Raw genomic sequence first — 22958 nt, 5'->3', positions numbered from 1 at the left:
GCCCAGGCCAGCAAACATCTTAATTTTATGTGTATTCTCGTAACAATATATAGTCAGCGAAGATGGAAAACTAAGTATAGTTTCCACTGATTCAATTATTGTTTCCATTATTAACCAGGGATATATTTAGGGCGGTGGTGTTTGAAGTTCAATTCCAACACTGTAAGGAGTTTCTACATCCTCCCCATGAACACGTAGGTTTCCTCCAGTGCACTGGTTTCCACCCACATTCCAAAGATGCTCTGGTTAGTAGGTTAAATGTTTATTGCAAATTATCCTGTGATTAGGTTAAGTAGGTGGAGTTGCTGGGCAGTTCTGGTTTCTGGGCAGCTCACTGGGCTAGAAGTATCTCTGTATCACTAAATAAACAAACAAATAAATTTCATCCAGACTTGACGACGTACATTTAGGAATAGACATTCAAAAATTCTAAAATCCCGTGCCTGTCCTTGTGTTGTTAATATTTACCCCATGCAATATTTAACACTCCTTAATTACAGTCATCTGGTTATCATCAACAGTGATGCTCAGAACTTAAACTTTCACATTTAAGTTGCCTTTTTGATCTTTTAAAAAGCCTTATTCTTCACTTACTTATCATCTTGCTCTTACTGTCGTGTGATCAGTCAAGTTGAATTAGATGTTCTCCCAAGGGGTTGTCTTTTGATGTGTCTTCACGTGGCTGTACAGGTTGATCTGGGATCCACATATTCTGGTGCAATGTGGGCATGAGTAAGTGGTGGCTCTGGTTGGTGGTTAGATCGTTTAGTTGTTCAGTCTCTCCTTTCACAGCTACTGCTTTTTCTCTGCGATACAGCAGAGGTCACTCTCATGTAATGCAGGTCCCTCTTGAACCCATTTCCTTCAGGTGTATATATTGAGTGCAATGTCTTCTCAGTTTTTAAATGTAATGTTGAATTTCTTCAGGCTAATTTTGTTGCTATATTTGAACTGTTACCTTTACCCACGAGGGTCTCGCTGATTTTCCTTCAATTGGGAGTAGAAGATCTGTTTGGGGAGATGTGAGTTTGGCATCTGAATGACATGATGACATGACCTATCCATTGGAGTTGGTATTACTTTATTGTGGTGGAGATGCTAGTAGACTGGCGTTAGTGTGTCTCTTTTTCTAGCTAATCCCTAAAGTCTTTCGTAAAGCTCTTTGGTGGTATTGTTCCAGAGTTTTCAGGTGCCTACTGTAGGTGCTCCATGATTCGTCTTCATGCAGTAATGTAGGAAGGACGACTGCTCTGTAGAACAAAAGTCTTGTCTGGATCTGTAGGTTGTGATCTTCAAGGATTCTTCCTTAATCTTGCTTGGGCTCCACTAACACTAGTCAGGCAGTAGTTGATCTCTAAATCAGTGTCCACCTTCGAGATGAGAATGCTGCCAAGGTAAAGAAAGTGGTTTACATTTTCAGGGGCGATATCGTCAACTTTTATGGAGGTCTAGATAACTGGCTGGTTGGACAATGGCTGATATAGGACCTGTTTACCTTTTAAATTCAAAACAAGATCCATTGCTGTATATGCCATAGCAAAGTCATTCAGAATACATTGGAGGTCTTCTTCAGAGCATGTTGCAATGATGTTGTCATCCCCATATTGATAGTGGTGGTGCTGACCTTGTTCTTGCCCGTGAGCCAGTTAAGATTGAAAAGCCTGTTGTCCATTCTATACATGATTGAGACATACTTTCATGCAGTCATCGAAGTATTTCTAAGTACTTGTCAGGGCAGCCAGGTCATGATGTATATGCCAGAGAGCTTGGCAGTCTACTGTGTCAAATGCATTTGTCAAATCTATGCAAGTCAAGTACAAGGCATTTTTCCTGAAATTGGCATTCTGTGAAGATCATGTCTGTGGTACCTCTAGATGGGTGGAAACCACACCATGATTCAGGGAGTATTTCTTCAGATCGTGGAAGTAGCCAGTTGACAAGAAGATGTGCAAGGACTCTGCCTGTTGTTGATAGGAGAGAGATGCCCCTGTAATTGTCACAATCTTCCTTGTGTCCCTTCTCAAATATGGTCAGTAAAGCATCTCTGAGCTCTAAGGATAGTTGGTTCTATTCCCAGATCTTCATGAGCAGGGTGTGTATGTGGTGCAGGAGTGCTGGTCCACTTTCCTTAAGGATCTCTACTGGGATCTCGCCAGGACCAGTGGCTTTGTTGCTTTTCAGGCTCCTGATGGCTTCATGGACCTCTTTCATACTGGGAGGTTTCGCCCATGTCTTTTCTCATAGGTCTCTGGAAGATTTTGTTAGTAACATTTAGTTCAGCAGTGCTATCACCGTAAAAGGTTCTTAAAAGTGCTCTCTCCATTGGTTGTTAATATCCTTATGATCCTTTTGTAAATTCTTCCCGTCTGTTGAATCTACGGGAATTAATCTGCAGCAACTTGGACTGTAGACTGCTTTAGTGGCACTGATGAAGCCTCTCATCTCACCAGAGTATGTCAGTATCTTGATTTCTAGGGCTTTCTCAGTCCACCAAATATTATTTAGCTCTTTCACCCTCTGCTGGATCAGACCAATCCTGATGTTTTATGAACTTGTACCAAGGATGTTTTTGCAGGTATCCAGGATAGTGGATTTAAGCAGTCCCTGGTGTTCTTTACTATCATCCGGGTATCCCCAGTGGAGGTTTTCCTCATACGAGGCCTGAAGGTGCTGTTGGATGGCACTGTCAAGCAGGCTCTCAAGTTTTAATCTCGGCCTGGTCTGCTTCTTATGACCCCTCATCTTTTTCATGAGTCTAATGGAATCTAATGTGATGCCACTGTTTAGATTGGGGGTCCTACCAAGACCCCTTGAATTTGTTTTTCTGGCAAAGAGAGTGTTTATGAAGCTAAAATTGTGCTTAGCACATATGGTGAGAAGTAGTTCTCCACCTCAGTTGCTGTTGCTCATGCCTTCCTTTTCTATGGTACCCTTCCAAAATTTGAAGTCCTGACCGACTCTGGCATTGAAGTCCCCTATGAGAATTATCTTATCCTCCTTGGAATGCTTGACAGTGTCTCATCTAGGCAAGTGTAGAAGGCCTCTTTTTCATTGTCATATGAATCCTGAGTAGATGCATAAGCACTCACGATCGTTGCCATCTAGTTTTGGCAAGCAACAAATGGATAGTCATGAGATGTTCACTGATCCCCATTGGAAATTCAGAGAGCACTATGGATCCTGGGCTTGTCAGCTGCCTTCCTTTTCCAGAAGAAGGTGCAACCACCCTTCTCCTTCTTCAGTTCCCTTTGTCTGCCAGATGGGTTTCAGAAGGACAAGTTTGATCAATCTGGCATCTCCTCAGTTCTCTCAAATGGTTGCCAGTTTTTCTCTCTGGTTGATGACCGGTTGCACTATCTATCAGAGTGTGCACATTCCAAGCTCCAAAGGTCATATTTCTTTGTCTTCAATCCTTTTTGATCATTTTGGATGCAGTAATCCAGTCAGAAAGTTTCAAAGCAGATTATTTTTAGGATACCTTTTCCAGCCCCTTCCCCCAGTGGGGTAAGCAGAGTGGATCTTAAATAGGGCTGCTCAGCCTTGGGTGCAGCTGCCGAAGGGCTCTTTCTCCCTCAGACCAAAAGCCCGCCAACTGAATCAAACACCTACCGGCCAATGCCCCAGTTCATGACTAAGGGCTTCCAGACTTCACAGTTCTTCTCCCTTTGCCACTTGCTGATCACCATGGGATTCAATCCGGGATATTAGGGTGCATTCCCTTAATGGAGAACTCCTGTGTGTGACTTTATTAATGTGGGGGTGCTGATGCATGGGCAGCCACCATATGATCATTGACAGATTGGGGTTAGGACCTGGTGGCATGGAGTGCAAGATGACTGGGGACACTTCACTGTTGCTGACTTCCTCTGCCTTCACTGATGTTGTGATGTGGCATCATCTTCAGCCAGCTCCAAAATTGAGGTCATAGTTGGGTCGCTTTTTGTCTGTAGCCTCCACCTTGACCTTTCTGCCATGGATGACCCTACCAGGAGGTAAACACTAGAAGGCATCTCTGAGGATCTTGCTCTTTTTATACATGGAGTGGCCAATTTATTAAGTACCTCCTGTACCTGATAAAGTAGTCATTGAGTGTATGATTGCGAATTTCTGCTGCGCAGCCCATCCTCTTCAAGGATTGACATGTTACGCATTCAGAGGTGCTCTTCTACCCACCACTATTGTAATGCGAGGTTATTTGAGTTACTGTCACTTTACTGTCAGTTTGAACCCGTCAAGTTATTCTCCTCTGACCTCTCTCATTAACAAGGCATTTTTTCCCCACAGAACTGCTCTTCACTGCATGTTTTTGTTTTTCTCACCATTCTCTGTGAACTCTAGAAATTGTTGTGTGTGAAAATCCCAGGAGATAAGCAATTTCTGAGATACTCAAATAATCCCGTCTGGAACCAACAATCATTCCACAGTCAAAGTCGCTTAGGTCACATTTCTTCCCCATTCTGGTGTTTGGTCTGATCATCACCTGAACCTCTTGACCATATCTGTATACTTTTATGCATTAAGTTGCTGCCGCATGTTTGGCTGGCTGATTAGATATTTGCATTAATAAGCAAGTATACAGGTGTACCTAATAAAGTGACCACAGAGGTATATTGGTCTCAGACTGAGGACAACTTGTTACAGTCCAAGGCTTCTGAAAAAAAATGAATATGTCTGATAATCAGAATAATTCAAAAACAATGTAGATTTAAATAATTATTATTAATAAAAAATCTAATAAATCAATTTACTTAAATACCTGCAAGTAGGCAAAATGAACTAAAGCACAAAGTAAAACAATACACAATATCTGAAATTTCCTTTTCAATTAAAGACAATAACTCCATTCAAAGAACATGATTGTACTACATGTTCCAACCATCCCTGATGGCTTACCTAGACCTCCACCTCCTCGGCTCAGTGGTAACTCGGGAGGCACACAGTAAGATCACATCACCTGCCTGTGACCTGCATTTCCCCTCTTGACTAATGAAATCAAAGCTGACCGAACCCACAAAGCGGACTTTGCCAACAATTCACAACCAAGTCATTAATGAAAGATATGTTTGTATTGCCCTATTGTGTATAATTTATAAATCTTAACTTATTATAACTTGACATATTTTTATATCAGTATTTTCCAATATAAATTTCTGTAATCATTTTAGAATTTTTGTTTCCTTTTCATACATTGTTGATACTTGGTTTGTTATGAAACAGTAATAACTTGGTTTTGTATCCTTCTGCTTCCTAGAAATAATGCTTGTCAGTCATGTATCTTTACATCTGTTCCATTATTCCATACTGCCTAATTTACTGGAAGACTACACTCGGTCCTGATTTCCAGTGGACAGGGCCACAATGATTAACTTTACATATTTAATTGATTACAATAAACAAATCTTGCCTAATCCATAGGTTGAAGATTTTGACATATCAACAGGAGTACTGAAGAATTTCCACAGCAAAAGGATTGTTATAATTCCAAAACATTTTATTGCAAGTAATTGGTGCTATGTGCTTCCCAGGTAATTTTTATCAGTTTTACAAGTTGGCAATATAACTCAGTAAATCATTATTGTGAATATTCATTCATACTGGAGTATTTTTATTATGAAGTACCTTTGCATTTTCTAGATCTTTTGTTGAGCTTTCCATTCACTGTATTTCTTTTTGGATGAGTAAAATGATAAAAATGTACACTTAATATAAAAGAGAAGGTCTATAAAATGCATGGGGCATTTTAAAAACACAACATAAATTCAAGCTTGAAAAATTTTCTCATGATCAAAAGTGCAAGTCATAGATATGATAGCAAGTGAATACTCTTTCATCTAAGCAAAAGTATCTATAAGCAGAGTACACAGGTTTAGAGTAAGGGGTAGGATATTTAGAAGAGATTGGAGAAAGAATTTTTTTTTCCAACCACAAGGCAGTTGAAATCTGGAAAGCTCTCCATAAAGTGGAATACCACATTTTCCAGAGAAACTTGTAAATTTCAAGGTAGCACAGGAAACAGAATACAGTAGGTTTCATTGGAGAGTGGGAAACAGCACTATGTAAGCTTTGAGGCATGACACCCAAACTAGGACATGTCAGACGGACTGTAGCTAGCAAAGCCGCAATTGGGTTAGAGCGAGTATGGAAACTGGAGCCAGATGCATCAGAGTGGGAACAGAAAATGGAGCCCCAGTGAGTCTGAGGGTGAGCGGGAGTGATCAAGAAGATAAACCATTGGGATTCCCAAAAAGTGAGGTAACATATTACCAGATTTTTACTGCACTGAATGTAGGCTATCAAAGGCACATTTTTATATACATGCAGAAGCTTTTAAAGTTGGCTTCTATGTTTCTTGTGAGCTATTTCTTGTGGCTATAGATATGCAATAGATGATGCTTTGTTTAAATAAAAGTTGATTTCACCAAACTTGACTTCAGATAGTAAGGCAGTCGAATACATTCTTCATCAACAATCTGAAATAAAGTTGCTTTGTTGTCACCACACCTACTGAACTATTATCTGATTAAGCTACAATCTGAGTTGTAATATCAGTCTGACTTACTTTAACCGAAGCTCCATTTCTTTCCAATTTCTTAAGTACTTCTCCCTCATCCTTGGAAAAAAATTAAACCCATTTATATTACTGGAAAACAAATATTTAAAGATAGAAATTTCTGTAAGATCAGTGGACTTCAGAATGATCAGCATTGAAATATGCCTGCTGGAGATTCAATTACTTAACCTTTTTTTTCTTTTCTCAGGATAATGTTGGGTGGTGTGGAGGATGGGATTGATCTAAGACCAAGTTGTCTTAGAAGTGACTATCATTATTCACATGTCATGTATTAGTAAAGCAGCTCAGATCAGAATGCATGTAAGTTAGGAGCTACCCTTGATCATTTGAACGATCCTATCACAGCAACCCACTAATCATGATCCTGAGGGCTGAACCTCTTAACCGCAGCCTTTTTTATTTCTCCAGTCCCAAAGTGGTGCAGTAGAATGTTTAGGCAGAGTTGCCTTTTCTCTCAGGTGTCAGTACTTACTGAAATGTCTCAGAAAGTAATGAGATTATTTTGGACATCAAATTTCTTTTTTCTAAATGAAGTATGAAGAAGGGGCAAATTGTCAGCATCGGCTATGAGATTCCACCAGACTGTCCTTTTCGGTCTTATGGAGATTTTCAGAAACATTGGAAAAGTATGGTGAGGCAACATATTTAACATTATTTCATAGAAATTCTTACTTGATTTTATTCATTTATTTATTGCATAAAATTAAAATAATTTTGAGCAACATTCTTCTGGAGATATGTCCTAAAGCTAATTGTGCTGATTTACCTTGGAAAAGATTCCGTGCCACATTATATGCATTGATGATCAACAACTAGTACAGAATAGTACAGAATTATCTGTAAAAGCAGCTATAAGTTAACAAAATACAATGGAACTGATGTTTTCCTGAGCTACATATTTTGAATAACTGGTAGGCATTATTTTATTTGACAATGATAGAAACGTTAGGAAAATGAATTATTTTTGCTTAAGAAGAGTGGAGTCATCTATCTATTTGTTACTCGTGAGTTAATTGTTCATGGTAACAGCTACCTTATTTTTATTTCCATGGAAAACAATTTGTCAATAATTCTCAGGGCTTCTTCAATATTCCTGTAGTAAATGTAATGTTTATCCCATTGAGTTTATTAATTTCATTCTACAACTTTATTTTTTAAATTAATTTTTTATGCATTTCTACAGTGAAACTACAAAGAGGAACCCAACAACAAAACAGAGATTTATACAGTGCAAAACAAACAAATCCAATATATATCATTCATAACAGTAAAAAAAAGCACCCAAAAGAGAATTATGTAAAATTAATATCCACTCCAACCTCCCACTGAAAAAAGAAAAACCCAGGCCAACCACTTTACATATGAAAAAAAATCAATCAGAACATTCAACCCCAGAGAACTGTAAATATATAAAGGAAAAAATAATATAATGCGGACTACCAAAAGTATAATATAATTCATAACAAAAAAACGTATAACTTACAAGGAATAAAAAGCTGAAAGCATACTAAAAAAAAGGATATACTTACCCTAAAGAAGAACTATGGAAATATTCAGGAAAAGGTCCCCACACCTTAGGAAACTTTATGTCCGAATTAAGAAGTGAATAATTAATCTTTTCGAGGTCTAAACAGGCCATAATATCACAACTTTAAACCATACAAAACTAACTTTATTTTTGTCAGGAGGAAATTTGTGGAATGAATATTTCTCAGAAATCTGATGGCCTCCTTTTCCCTTTTATTACCAAACAGTACCTGCCCTCATAATTACTACAGTATGTAACTTGACTTTATTTCTTGTCTATTTCCTTGCACGTTTTGATTGCTTCTCTGAAATTGAGCCTTATCTTTTCCAAAATATATTTATTTATTTAATCATTTATCTAGTTATTTATTTGTTTGTTTGTTTGTTTGGTCATTTATTTAGCAGAACAGGCCCTTCTGGCTCAACAAGCCACCCTGCCCAGCAACCCCTCTATTTAACCCTAGCTTAATCACAGGACAATTTACAATGACCAATTAATCCACCAGTCAGTAGGCCTTTAGACTGTGGGAGGAAACCTACATGCTTGTGGGTAGAACGTACAGACTTTCTTACAGAGGATACCAGAGTTGAGCTCCAAATTCCGACACCTGGAGCTATAATAGTGTTGTGTTAACCACTATACTGCTGTGGCTTCTATTTTGTTTTTCTTTTCATTTTATGCTTTCTAGATCTGCCCAACCAAATCATTGTCCCAACTCTTCAGTATTCATTGATTTTCTTACTCTCCTATCACTTCTTCTCCATGACACTCCCTTAAGCAAGCATACAGCTCCCCTCTTTGTCTTTGTTGGCATTCCTCAAACTGCTCAAGGTACCCTTCTTGACCTGCCCAGAGCTTCTGACTCGTAAAACACCTGGTCAAGTTTCTAAAATGACATGATGTGAGGTGCAAAGAAGTGAGTGGTACTTGTCCCTCTGAAAAATTTTAACTCCAAGTATTTTTTCTCAAAATCTATGAAAAACTGGCCAAGTGTTTGATATGATTAGAATTATAAATGTTGCTATTGAAGTAGATATTTATCCAAGCATCCAAGCATTTCAGGTTATCGATTATATCTGATTAACATATAGAGATGTTAAATTTGAATGAAAAACTACTGATGTTTGAAATGTAAAATTAAAAAAGAAACAGTCTTACAGGTACATGTCAGGTAGTGTATGTGGAAGGAAAAACTGTTGATGTTTAAGGTTGAGACCTTCGGAAGTGGGTAAGAGAGAAAATAAATTAGGTACAAGAAGCAGAGAAGGTGGGGGAAGGATGGATTTACAAAGTGAATGCCTCTGATAGTGTGAGGGCAAAAGAGTTAATGCTGCAATTAGAATAATATTGTACTTAATTGTCTGTGTGATGCATTGCTAATAAGATTAGACATTACAAATAGAAACAGGAAAAAGAACTAAATTCATAGATAAATAGCACACGAAATGCTCAGTTCTAAAATAGAAAGGAAGCACAAGTTAATTGTAGCGTGAATTTGATAGTCAATCCAGAATGCTGCAACGTGCCCAAAGAGAAGATGAGGCATTGTTCATTGTAATTGTGCAAACGACCACAGACAGGTCAGTGAGAGTGGGTGAGGAATTAAAGTGGTAGGCAACTGGAAATTGAGCATCACTCCAGAGATTAATCACCCACTTTTCATTTGGTTTCTCCAGCGTTGAGACCATATTGTGAACAGAAAATGCAATACAGTAGTTTGGAAGGAGTGCAAGAGAATTTCTGATTCATCTGGAAAGTCTGCTTCAGTCCCTGAATGGTCGGAAAGGAAGAGGTGAAAGGACAGATGTTGCATCTCCTGTGATTGTTTGGGAAAGTGCCAAAAGACAGGGATGGAAGTGTGGACCAGTGAATTGTGAACAGAACATCAGGAGAAGACGGACAAAAGCAGAGGCGCAGGAAATAGATGAGTTGCAGTTAAGGTCTCCATCCACAATGGAAGTTCGCAATAGGGAACACATTTCAGAGGCATCTATGCAGAATGTATCATTATTTCAGCAAGTGTGATGGAGACCAAATACTGGGAGAATGGATGGAGTCCTTACAAGGAAAGGGGTATGAGGAAGTATTGTATAGTCAAGAAAGCTGTGGGAGTCTGTGAGCTTGTAACGGATGTTTGTGGCTACCCTCTCCCTTGAGGTGTAGACAGGTCCAGGATGGGGAAGAAAGCGTCAGAAGTGTCATGTGACGGCAAGTAGAAATTAGCAGCTAAAACAATAAAATGTTCTACTTCTTCACAAATTTAGGAAAGAGTGGACACCAAGAGGGACTGAAGTAAATGTTATTGCATGTGTTACACAAGACAACACTTGTAGGTTGAATCTATAGCAGTATATTTGATTTAGAGAAAGTGAATGGAGTTGAAGGAGAATATATTCAATATCATCATGAGTTCAGCCAGGTAAATTAGTGTGTTGGTGGAGAGAAACTTGTTAGGCCTCTATTAAAGGCAGAAGCAAAGAGCCCTCACCCCTCCTGATGACATTAAATACACATTACATCCATCAGAACACTCTGATGTTGAACCCCTGTGTTCCTCTTTACAGGCCTGCAGTGTACTAAACATCTATTTGCACCTCGTATGTTAAATGTTACAACACAATTGTTTACAAATTTCTATCCATCTACAATCCCAACTAAAATACCTGCTTGTACATTGTTTTTATGGCTTGATAGTTTTCCATTGTTTGCTGCTCCTGCATCTTAAGTGTCTACGTACAATATTCATGCAGCCAACCTCATTTGCAATTTCTTTCCTCTTTGGTGCAATGTTCTCTCTGAAATATCCTCTCCAACCTCCACTTAGATACTTATGTTTTCAAAACCTCTTTTTGAACATCAGTCTAGCTAAATTTTCTTGTATTAATTCATTATGCTTTTGGTCGCATTTTTGGAAATCAATTGAGTTTATTCTTTGTAATCAAAACAGTAACTTTAAGTTTATAAATTGCTTATTCTCGACATAGTGGTTGCCGACATGGAAAGATTATCACCTAAATCATAAAGAAATTGAGACCTACACTTCCTGATTTTCATCGATAGAAAATGAAAGTGTCATTGATCATTGGCTTAAGTTATCTTAACTAGTGCACCTAGGAATGCAGCTCTTCATTGTTAGCATCTGATTCCAAAAACAGCTCTACTCAACTTTTGTTACAAGAACTGTCTTGTGTAAATAGGTTGTGTTGCCATGACTGCACTAATGAAGAGGAGCTATTTCAGTACCGATTCCATTCTTGAACAATTTACAACTTGAGTCAGTTCAGATCTACCAAAGTAGAGGGCCATCTTCTAGATAATAGGCAGTAGTAACGTGAATTCACTTTTAACAATGTTTAATATGTTTTTTCATATTCGTACAAAGACTTATTCCAAGCAATGATTTTTCCGATTCCTAACTGTCATAAGTGAATGCCTTTTCAAAGAACTCCATTGTAAGAGACTTGTATGGTCGATAGTAATAAACAGTAATGCAGCAAAGGATTCCTTACCTTTATTAATGGGAAGCAAAAACTACATTTATGTGTCTTGAAAGAGGTGTCTTTCTTATTTTCATTTTTCTGCAAATTACCTTAACCAACAAAATAAGGCTGAAATATCAAGTCAAAAATGATCACTTTATTTAATAATAAATTTATTCTAAATTGACTAAAAATAGTGAATGGTACTAATTATTCTTTCTATTTGCAGTATGGTTATAATCTCCCAGAGATTAATAGTGACATGGCTCTTTACTATACTGTGTACTTCAAGTTAATTGGAGAGAAGCTGTTTACGTATCCTTGATGTAAAAAGATTATATTAAAATTATAGACAGTTTTATATTTCAAATCCATGCAAAACTTATTTGTTAAATTATAAAGTATAAAACAAACTCCTTCAAGGAAAGTAATCAAAATTGTCCAGTTCAGTATTCTTTAAGGTGCTGATTTGTGGGATTTTAACCAAATAATGTTCATGCTGAAAGATATTTAGTAGAGCACAGCCTATGTAGAAGTGCCAAATGGTCTGCACAATTTTGGTTAGGCCATTATCTACATTAACGAGGCACCGGCATCATAGCAAAGATGTGTGCATTCTTTGCTGGCCAGCATTGCATCATCTGGCATTTTAGGTAATGATAAACAAGAGGCATTCTTTATCCATTTATAAAGACCCATGGTGGTCTGAGTTTATAGAAGTCAGACTTCAGGATTAGTTGCAACAAAGAAGACCAAGAACTTACTATGAATGGAAGCAATTCAGTTTCCTGAATTCCATATTCAAACAATTTCCTCCCCCCTCCCCTTCACTGGAGCATTTTCAATTGCTCCAATCCTTCATGTTCTCTTCATCTCTTTTTCTTAATTTTCCCTCCTGGCCTCCTCTGAGACTCCATCAGGACCCTTGCAACTGCCATAGTTACACTGTTACAACAAACGTAGTGAAGTGAAATATCATCCAGAAAGTTGTCCCATGACTTGCTGATCTGCTGGGATCCAGTTTTTCAACAGAAGAGTGTGCCTGGGTGACCAGTGACCTTCGGTGTTTTGCCAATCATCAAAAGATCTGACTGATTAACTGTAACTTCTTGCCTCCGCATACTCCATTAGACCTAACTGCTTCCAGTATTAATTGTTCTTACTTTAGATGTTTACTGACAATTGACTTCAGTCCTGTGGCAATACTGTTAGGAAGTTTGAACCCCAGCTCCAGAATTTTCTAGCTCAGAGTTTTGTGTTGATATTAGGGAGGTGAGCTCATTTATTAGGTATTCTCTCCATTCTCATTAGCATAGTTTTCAGAGCCTATAGAATCCTTCTACTATACTGTACAGAAGAGTATGATATCATGACCTGTCAGACATCTGTAGCTAACGAGTATGAAGAAATGAAAGCAAAAATATTTTGTTTATGAAGAGCCATGTATATTTCATAATTACTTCCGTTAAGCATAAACAGTGGTGTAATTAGTTTACGTAAACTTTCAGATTACTATTATTGATTTGCTAACTAGTATTTTCATGAGGCTGTAGTACTCTGGTGATACATTGGACGGTAAGTTTCCTTCTTGACATAGATGATCTTCAATGATGTCCTACTTAGGATGATATTCAGTTCTGCTAAAAAGAAGAAAACTGATTTGAACTGGTAGGTTAATTTATGGACTGAAGAGTAGTACAGCATATTTATTGAAAGTATTATATCAGTGGACATAAAGAAGTTAAAAAAAAATTTGGAGTCTTTATATATCTGATTCGTAAATATGTGCTAAATACTATCACAGTGAACATCCTTAACATAATAATTCAGTTACCCTTTTTGTTGTATTAGAAGTGAACCTGTTCAGTTTTACCCGAGAGTGGACTTGGAATCAGTACTAACATCTTTCTTTTCTGACCTAAAAATAACATTCTCTAGTCTCTGTGGATTACCAATAAAAATAACCAGCAAACCCTACTATGCTACCAATGAATTCAGTGTTTCTCAGGTAAGACTAGAAATATGCTTTTTCTACATCAGGAGGCCCCTTGCAATATCATTGCCAAAATAGTTATACCAGGACCAAAAATATGTATGTATGAAGTTATTTCTTGGACACTCTAACAGGAAACAAAGAGCTTAATGTTTGGTTCGGTCACTCCATTATGTTGTGCTTCTAACTAACTATACAATGTACTCATGGCATTTCACTCTATATACATATATTTGCCATTTGAATTTCTGGTGTGTCCTGCCTATGTTCTTCATTTTCTGAACAGGTCAGCATATCACTTTTTCTTATTGAAGTTACTTTCCCCCAGTACAATGAATCGATTTTAAAAATGCAAACAACAGGAATTCTGCAGAGGCTGGAAATTCAAGCAACACACATCAAAGTTGCTGGTGAACGCAGCAGGCCAGGCAGCATCTCTAGGAAGAGGTACAGTCGACGTTTCAGGCCAAGACCCTTCGTCAGGACTAACTGAAGGAAGAGTTAGTAAGAGATTTGAAAGTGGGAGGGGGAGGGGGAGATCCAAAATGATAGGAGAAAACAGGAGGGGGAGGGATGGAGCCAAGGGCTGGACAGGTGATTGGCAAAGGGGATATGAGAGGATATTTTAATTCCCTGACCGGGAAGATCTGGCAGACCTATTGTCTCAGCTTGCTCCTGCCCCACCGAATTCATTTCTGCATACCTCGACACGGTTTTATCCCCCCTTGTTCAATCCCTTCCTACCTATGTTCGTGACACTTCTCACGCTCTTAAACTTTTCGATGATTTTAAGTTCCCTGGCCCCCACCGCTTTATTTTCACCATGGATGTCCAGTCCCTATATACTTCCATCCCCCATCAGGAAGGTCTCAAAGCTCTCTGCTTCTTTTTGGATTCCAGACCTAATCAGTTCCCCTCTACCATCACTCTGCTCCGTCTAGCGGAATTAGTCCTTACTCTTAATAATTTCTCATTTGGCTCCTCCCACTTCCTCCAAACTAAAGGTGTGCCCGTATGGGTCCTAGCTATGCCTGCCTTTTTGTTGGCTTTGTGGAACAACCTATGTTCCGTGCCTATTCTGGTATCTGTCCCCCACTTTTCCTTCGCTACATCGACGACTGCATTGGTGCTGCATCCTGCACGCATGCTGAGCTCATTGACTTTATTAACTTTGCCTCCAACTTTCACCCTGCCCTCAAGTTTACCTGGTCCATTTCCAACACCTCCTTCCCCTTTCTAGATCTTTCTGTCTCTGTCTCTGGAGACAGCTTATCTACTGATTTCTACTATAAGCCTACTGACTTTCACAGCTATCTGGACTATTCCTCTTCTCACCCTGTCCCTTGCAAAAATGCCATCCACTTCTCGCAATTCCTCCGTCTCCTCCTTATCTGCTCTCAGGATGAGGCTTTTCATTCCAGGACGAGGGAGATGTCCTCCTTTTTTAAAGAAAGGGGCTTCCCTTCCTCCACTATCAACTCTGCTATCAAACGCAACTCCCCCATTTCATGCACATCTGCTCTCACTCCATCCTCCCGCCACCCCACTAGGAATAGGGTTCCCCTGGTCCTCACCTACCACCCCACCAGCCTCCGGGTCCAACATATTATTCTCCGTAACTTCTGCCACCTCCAAAGGGATCCCACCACTAAGCACATCTTTCCCTCCCCCCCCCCGCTTTCCGCAGGGATCGCTCCCTACGTGACTCCCTTGTCCATTCGTTCCCCCCCCCATCCCTCCCCACTGATCTCCCTCCTGGCACTTATCCTTGGAAGCGGAACAAGTGCTACACATGCCCTTACACTTCCTCCCTTACCACCATTCAGGGCCCCAGACAGTCCTTCCAGGTGAGGCGACACTTCACCTGTGAGTCGGCTGGGGTGATATACTGCGTCCGGTGCTTCCGATGTGGCCTTCTATATATTGGCGAGACCCGACACAGACTGGGAGACCGCTTTGCTGAACACCTACGCTCTGTCCGCCAGAGAAAGCAGGATCTCCCAGTGGCCACACATTTTAATTCCACATCCTATTCCCATTCTGGCATGTCTATCCACGGCCTCCTCTACTGTAAAGATGAAGCCACACTCAGGTTGGAGGAACAACACCTTATATTCCATCTGGGTAGCCTCCAACCTGAACATTGACTTCTCTAACTTCCGCTAATGCCTCACCTCCCCCTTGTACCCCATCTGTTATTTATTTTTATACACACATTTTTTCTCTCACTCTCCTTTTTCTCCCTCTGTCCCTCTGACTATACCCCTTGCCCATCCTCTGGGTCCCCCCCCCCCGTCTTTCTCCCCGGACCTCCTGTCCCATGATCCTCCCATATCCCTTTTGCCAATCACCTGTACAGCTCCTGGCTCCATCCCTCCCCCTCCTGTCTTCTCCTATCATTTTGGATCTCCCCCTCCCCCTCCCACTTTCAAATCTCTTACTAACTCATCCTTCGGTTAGTCCTGACGAAGGGTCTCGGCCTGAAACGTCGACTGTACCTCTTCCTAGAGATGCTGCCTGGCCTGCTGCGTTCACCAGCAACTTTGATATGTGTTAATCGATTTTAAAAGTTTTGTTAAACTGAAGGGATCAATAGTTACTCGCTGGGAGTGGCAATTTAGCTTACAACAACATTGTCATTCTTTCGTCCAACTTTTCCTTCAAATAGATTTTCATCTGGTGAATCATTTCAATAAATATAAATACTTGTATAGTGTCTACCTGTTGGCTAACATGATGATATTTCTCTTTCTTTGTGTTTTTAAATAAGGCAGTTCAGGCAAGGCCTCCAAATCTGACAACTAATCCTATCTTCAAGAATAACTTAATACAAATTCCAACTGCCAAAATAACTATCAGTGAAACCTCTTCTATTTGTTCAATTAATGGAAGTCAAAAGACCACAGTTTTAGACAATGAGCAGAAATTGGATAGAAAAGCAAATTTAGATGCAGCACCAATACGTGCTACTGGATTATGTGAAAGGATATTCGAATCAACAGAAAAACCTGAAGTGGTTTTCCAGAATTTGCAAAAAGGAACAATCCAGTTTGCTGGGTCAGGCACGTACCATCAGATGGAAATGCATTCTAATTCAACTAACCAGGCTTCCAGGATTATACCCATATTTAAAAGCAGGCTACTGAAGCAAGGTAATTCCTTAAGTTCAAGAATTTATGAGAAGAAAACTAAGCAAGATGAAAATTCCAAAAAACCATCAAATTTATCAAATGCTAATATAAATGTAAAAACTCCAATGAATGTACAAGAGAGGGAACGCAGTAATAAAAAAGTCGACTTGTTTGATGAAGCCCAAAAGCAAGAGACAAATATATATACAAGTGTAACAACACCAACTATTAAACAGCTACAGAATTCAAGTTTAGAATCCATGGTAAACATACGCAAGGATACTCTGCTTCTCAAGTCAAATCCAAGAATGCTGAAGTCTGGAGATACGACACTTAAAGAATTAAAAAATATCCAAGAACAGAGCAATATAAATACACAATTTGGAGATAAAAATACAACAGTTCCTACAACCTTTGATCACGTAAGTGGATTCATAACCTATTGGGAAATGAACAGAAACAAGTGAGATATTTTCTTATTTCAAATCATTTGAATTTTCTATTGCTTTCATTGAATTTGCTTGCTATTTTAAACATATTATAAAAATAGATGCACTTATGATGCAAGTAATTTCTTGTCCATATAATTCCTCATATAATTAGATTTTTCATAGATGAAAGTAACCACTTTAAAGCAGCTATTTGGTGATATACCTATTATAAAAATATCAGTATGGTTAAAAATCATGCATCAATTGTTAGTAAATTTTTAAATCCTTGATACAGGTGAAGTTGAACATTTCCATAGCTTAATTTTCTTATTTCTTTATGTAACCCCCAGGTTCAGCTAGCTTGTGTTAGTCTAGGAGAAGACAGCCTCTGGCACAGCCAAACTTGAGAAGTCTTGTTTGTGTGGATGCTGCACGATATGTGGCTCAGTTGAAAATTCGTACCACAAAATATCAGACAGTACACCGTATGCAATTAAATGATTGAGCTTTATAATTCTTAATTTGACGATAGGGTTAGTAAAGAAAACAAAAAGAAAAAGGGCCCATTTTAATTAAACAGTCTAAAATGCACATTGGAGCTCATGATTTTCCATCCATTCGTTCCCCATCAACTTCTTCTGAGTGTCATCGACCCCTGGACCCTCATTCCAAGCCCGCACAGTTGTGCAGTCTACCAACTCTCTCCACTTGCATCTTCTCTCTTCTTCTCTCGCCAACAAAAGACCGTGACTACCTTCTCTCAGACACACAAGAAAGAAACAACACGTCTCTCATTGGATGGCGCACATTCCTAAGCCCCCATTATCTCTAGTCATAACCCAAACACTGCTGCTACAGAGAAACCATTACATTAGCAGTGAAACCTTACAGTGCGTTACATTTATTTAATTTAGTATATTAAAAATGTACATTACATGAACAAAACAACCTGAAAATTCATACTGATTCTACATACCATTTTAAACTGGCCAACATATTGTAATCTGTGAGTAAATTGAATTCTGACTAAACTCAGGCAATGCTTACAACAGTTAGATTTATTGGCCGAATGCAGGCCACTTAGTAATAGAGTCCTTATTGGACATTATGTTGCATGAAATGTGTGATATGAAAAAATTAATCATTTAATTTATTATGTCAGCTTAAAAGAAATAATGCATGACATACAAAACACAAACTGATGAAACATATACTATTTCATTTTCTGGATATACTTGTTAGTGTCCCAAATTTTATATGGACTTAGTAATTAGTTGTTTTGCATGGAACATTTAAAAAAAAAATTATTTATTGAGATACAGTGCAGATGAAGCCCTTTGGGCTTTTCGAGCCGTGCTGCCCAGCAACCCCTGATTTAACCCTAGCCTAATCATAGGACAATTTACAATGACCAGTTACCCTACTAACTGGTACATTGTTGGACTGTGGGAGGAAACTGGAATGCTAGGGGAAAACACACATATTCCACAGGGAGAACATACAGACTCCTTACAGATGACACCGAAATTGAACTCCGAACTCCAATGCCAACATGTGACCTCCAACTTATGAATCAAAGACGACCAAACTGTAATCTAAGAAAGGGAAGCAAATTATAGCAATTTGGTTCTTCATACCTGTTTATAGTGACATAGAGACATCCAGCACTGAAACAGGCCATTTGGCCCACTGAATCTCTGCCTACCATCAGCCACCCATTTACACTGATCCTACATTAACCCATTTTTTAATTTTACCTGTATTTTCATCAGGTTACCCTCCCCTTACCACAGCCACTCTTCAGTAGACAGGTGACCTACTAAGCCATATACTTTTAAGATGTGGGAAAAATGAGATCACCAGAGATAAACTCACTCGGTCACAGGGAGAAAATTCCATACAGTCAACACCTGAGATCAGCACTGAACTCACTGCTGGTGCAATGAGGGTGCTGCTGTACTAGTTGCACCATTGTGCCGACTTTTTGTATCAACACCATTTTAATTTATTAGCCCAATTTTACTTGATGTACCTATCTTCATACTAAGCACAAATGAAGCAAAATGAGAGAGACAAATAGAAATTAATAAAAACAAAGCATAAGCTTAATTAGGCAATCAGTATCAAATAGTTCCTGAATATGGATCCACCAACTATCTTACTCCACAATTTTAAATTTACAAGTAATATTTATAGCATGTATTATTACTTATTTGTATTTTGTGCTTCAGGTATCTGGTGTGTTTGATATAAAGAAGCAAGAAAAGCAAACTAATTTTCAACAGCTCAGTTCAAAGTCTCTGACGGGACTGAATTATTCTGATAAAGGAACAGAAAAAAGGAAATGTGAAGTAAGCTCCATTCTTTGAACGATGTTTGTATTTAATTTTAGAATATTACGTTGTTTTTCCAATTTTTGGACTATGAGACTGATATGTCATCAAGTTTGTGCTTTCCAATGTAGACATTAGCCAACCTACTGAATCTTGGGAGTTAACTCACATTTCACATTTGTGGCAAGTTACTGTTAATGGAGTGAATCTGCAAAGAGTGAAGATTAGAGGGATCTGGAAGTTCTAGCACATGTATCACAAAAGGTTAGCATGTAGATCCAACCAAGTTGTTCAGGCGAGCAGCATGGTCTCTTTTATTGCAAAATGTTGGTATTTAAGAATGGGGAGGGGGTGGCTTATTAGTGTTGTACAGAGTTTTGGTGATGCCACAATTGGAATACTGCACATAGTTGTAATCCTTTACCTTAAAAAAAGAAAATTGATGCATAGGAGGCAAGATAAAAGAGCTCCAGAAGCTAATTCATAGATGAGAGGATTGCCCAATCAAAGAAGATTAGACTGTTTGTTCACATGTTCTTTTGGAGGTAAGATGAATGAGGACCGACCTTATTCAAACATATATGACCCTAAGGGTCTTGACACAGAATATGTTAAGATGTTTTCATTAGTGAGAGATAACTAAGAGGCCAGTTATTTAAAACTGAGGAGCACAGAAATTTCTTCGCTCAGAGGGTAGTGAATCTGGATTATTCTGCTCCACAGGTGGTTGTGGTCAGGTCATTAGATATATTTAAGATGGAATATCAAATAATTAAGGGTTATGGAGAACTGGCACAGAGGAGATGAACTGGCACAGCATAAATCAGCCATCATCATTTTGAATTGCAGGGCAATCTTGGGGGGCCTTAATAGCCTATTATGGCTCCTATTTTCTTATGTCTTTGTATTAGACTCTCCAAAGAGTTATCCAAAGTAGAAGAATGCATGTTGTATCAAATTATTTTCCAAAGGATCAGATGAAGGCACAGTCATAAACACTCAATAACAAACATATATGATGTAGGAAATGAAAACTATGGATATTCTTTGACATTATAAAATGCTATGAAGGCTGGTAAAGTAGAGAAACTGTGTGAGGATGCAGCAAGGCAATTTCCATTTTATAGAGTCATTGCTCCATCCAGTTTGTACCAAACCATTTAAAATGCCAAGTCCCATCGACCTGCACCTGGACCATTGTCCTTCATACCCCTCCCATTCATTATATTGCCTCCTAAATTAAATGACAGTAAGACTGTAACTGCAGCATACACAAAATGCTGGAGAAACTCAGCAAGTCAGGCAGCATCTATAGAGGGGAATAAATAGTTGGTGTTTTGGGTAACATGATTGCATGTAGTTCTCATTGAATCTGAAAATATGGGGAAAGATGTGATCAGAATCAGGTTTATTATCACCGGCATGTGACGTGAAATTTATTAACTTAGCAACAGCTGTTCAATGTAATACATAATCTAGCAGAGAGAAAAATAATAATAATAATAAATAAAATAAAAGATCATAATAATAAATAAACAAGTAAATCAATTACATATATTGAATAGATTTAAAAAGTGCATAAAAATACTGTATATTTGGGGAAAAAAAGTGAGGTAGTGTCCAAAGCTTCAATATCCATTTAGGAATCAGATGGCAGAGGGCAAGGAGCTGTTCCTGAATCACTGAGTGTGTGCCTTCAGCCTTTTCTACCTCCTACCTGATGGTAACAGTGAGAAAAGGGCATGCCCTGGGTGCTGGAGGTCCTTAATAATGGACGCTGCCTTTCTGAGACACTGCTCCCCAAAGATGTCCTGGGTACTTTGTAGGCTAGTGCCCAAGATGGAGCCGACTAAATTTACAACCATCTGCAGCTTCTTTCGGTCCTGTGTTTTAGCCCCTCCATTACCAGACAGTGACACAGCCTGTTAGAATGCTCTCCACGATACAACTTTTTGAGAGTATTTGTTGACATGCCAAATTTCTTCAAACTCTTAACAAAGCATAGCCACTGTTTTGCCTTCTTTATAACTACATCGATATGTTGGGACCAGGTTAGATCCTCAGAGATCTTGACACCCAGGAAATTGAAACTGCTCACTTTCTCCACTTCTGATCCCTCTATGAGGATTGGGATGTGTTCCTTCGTCTTACCCTTCCTGAAGTCCACAATCAGCTCTTTCGTCTCACTGACATTAAGTGCCAGGTTGTTGTTGCTGCAGCACCATTCCACCATTTAGCATATCTCACTCCTGTACACCCTCTCATCACCACCTGAGATGCCACCAACAATGGTTGTGTCGTCAGCAAATTTATAGATGGTATTTGAGCTATGCTTAGTCACACAGTCATGTGTATATAGAGGGTAGAGCAGTGGGCTAAGCGCACACCCCTGAGGTGCACCAGTGTTGATCGTCAGCGAGGAGGATGTGTTACCACCAATCCACAAAGACTGTGGTCTTCTGGTTAGGAAGTCGAGGATCCAATTGCAAAGGGAGGTACAGAGGCCCAGGTTCTGCAACTTCTCAATCAGCATTATGGGAATGATGGTATTAAATGCTGAGCTATAGTCTATGAACAGCATCCTGACGTAGGTGTTTATGTTGTCTAGGTGATCTAAAGTCATGTGGAGAGCTATTGAGATTGTGTTTGCTGTTGACCTATTGTGGTGATAGGCAAATTGCAATGGGACCAGGTCCTTGCTGAGGCAGGAGTTCAGTCTAGTCATAACCAACCTGTCAAAGCAGGCCAGTGGGCTCAAAAGCTTTTTTAAAAACTATCTTTTTATGAGCTGCAAAGCCTTCTTTCATTGTTTTTTTTCCTACTCATTGTGAAATCTTGACGATCTCTTTCTCAATTTATTCAACTCTTCATTTTCTGACTCGGTAGATTCAGTCAAGGAATTAGCTAACTGTCCTACCAGCACCTTCTCTACAGATGTCAGTTCATTTGTGAAAAATATCTAGACAACCAAATGTTTATTCTAGGTGATTCAGCTGTATAGACTTGGTGAAGACGTAGCTGATTTCACCAAGTCTATACAGTGGAATCACCTAACATCTTTTCCCTCAATGAGGCCTCCTTATCTGAATCTAGCTACCTTTGTTAACATTGCTGAGATAGTTCATTGACTCTTATTATCAAATCTAACCTTGGTCATTTCCTCCATTTCTCTTTTTCCTTATTTGAACAACTCACTGTTTTCCATTATTCTCACTACTTTTAAATCTTTGTGTTCAACTCCCATTCCATTATCAGTCAAATTCCTAACCATGGTATCTTCATAGTTTCTGAACTATAATTTAACCTTCTGCTCAATTCATCAATAGGCTTCAATAGGTACATTTAATGTCAGAGAAATGTATACAATAAACATTCTGTAATTCTTTTTCTTCGCAAATATCCACGAAAACAGAGGAGTGCCCCATAGAATGAATGTTAGTTAAATGTCAGAACCCCACAGCCCCCCACCAGCTTCCCCCTCCTGCGCATAAG

At 38.9% G+C, this 22958-nt stretch overlaps 1 protein-coding gene across 7 annotated transcripts in view; it reads left to right on the top strand.

The window, feature by feature from the left end:
* The window catches only part of LOC134350093 (uncharacterized protein C18orf63-like), a 131534-nt gene that overhangs the window by 73538 nt on the left and 35038 nt on the right, over positions 1 to 22958 (top strand). For 6 of the 7 annotated variants that reach the window (XM_063055048.1, XM_063055041.1, XM_063055055.1 and 3 more), the window contains 6 exons: positions 5416 to 5525; positions 7106 to 7202; positions 11808 to 11893; positions 13409 to 13586; positions 16342 to 17124; positions 19365 to 19484. In XM_063055048.1, coding sequence (XP_062911118.1) covers positions 5416 to 5525; positions 7106 to 7202; positions 11808 to 11893; positions 13409 to 13586; positions 16342 to 17124; positions 19365 to 19484 — 1374 coding nt within the window. The remainder of the gene's footprint in view (positions 1 to 5415; positions 5526 to 7105; positions 7203 to 11807; positions 11894 to 13408; positions 13587 to 16341; positions 17125 to 19364; positions 19485 to 22958) is intronic. The other variant, XM_063055064.1, reaches the window with a different exon arrangement.

Source organism: Mobula hypostoma, chromosome 1, assembly GCF_963921235.1.
Source record: "Mobula hypostoma chromosome 1, sMobHyp1.1, whole genome shotgun sequence".
NCBI lineage: Eukaryota > Metazoa > Chordata > Chondrichthyes > Myliobatiformes > Myliobatidae > Mobula > Mobula hypostoma.
Note: the sequence above shows the minus strand (reverse complement) of the source record. Positions and strands in the feature narration are given on the sequence as shown.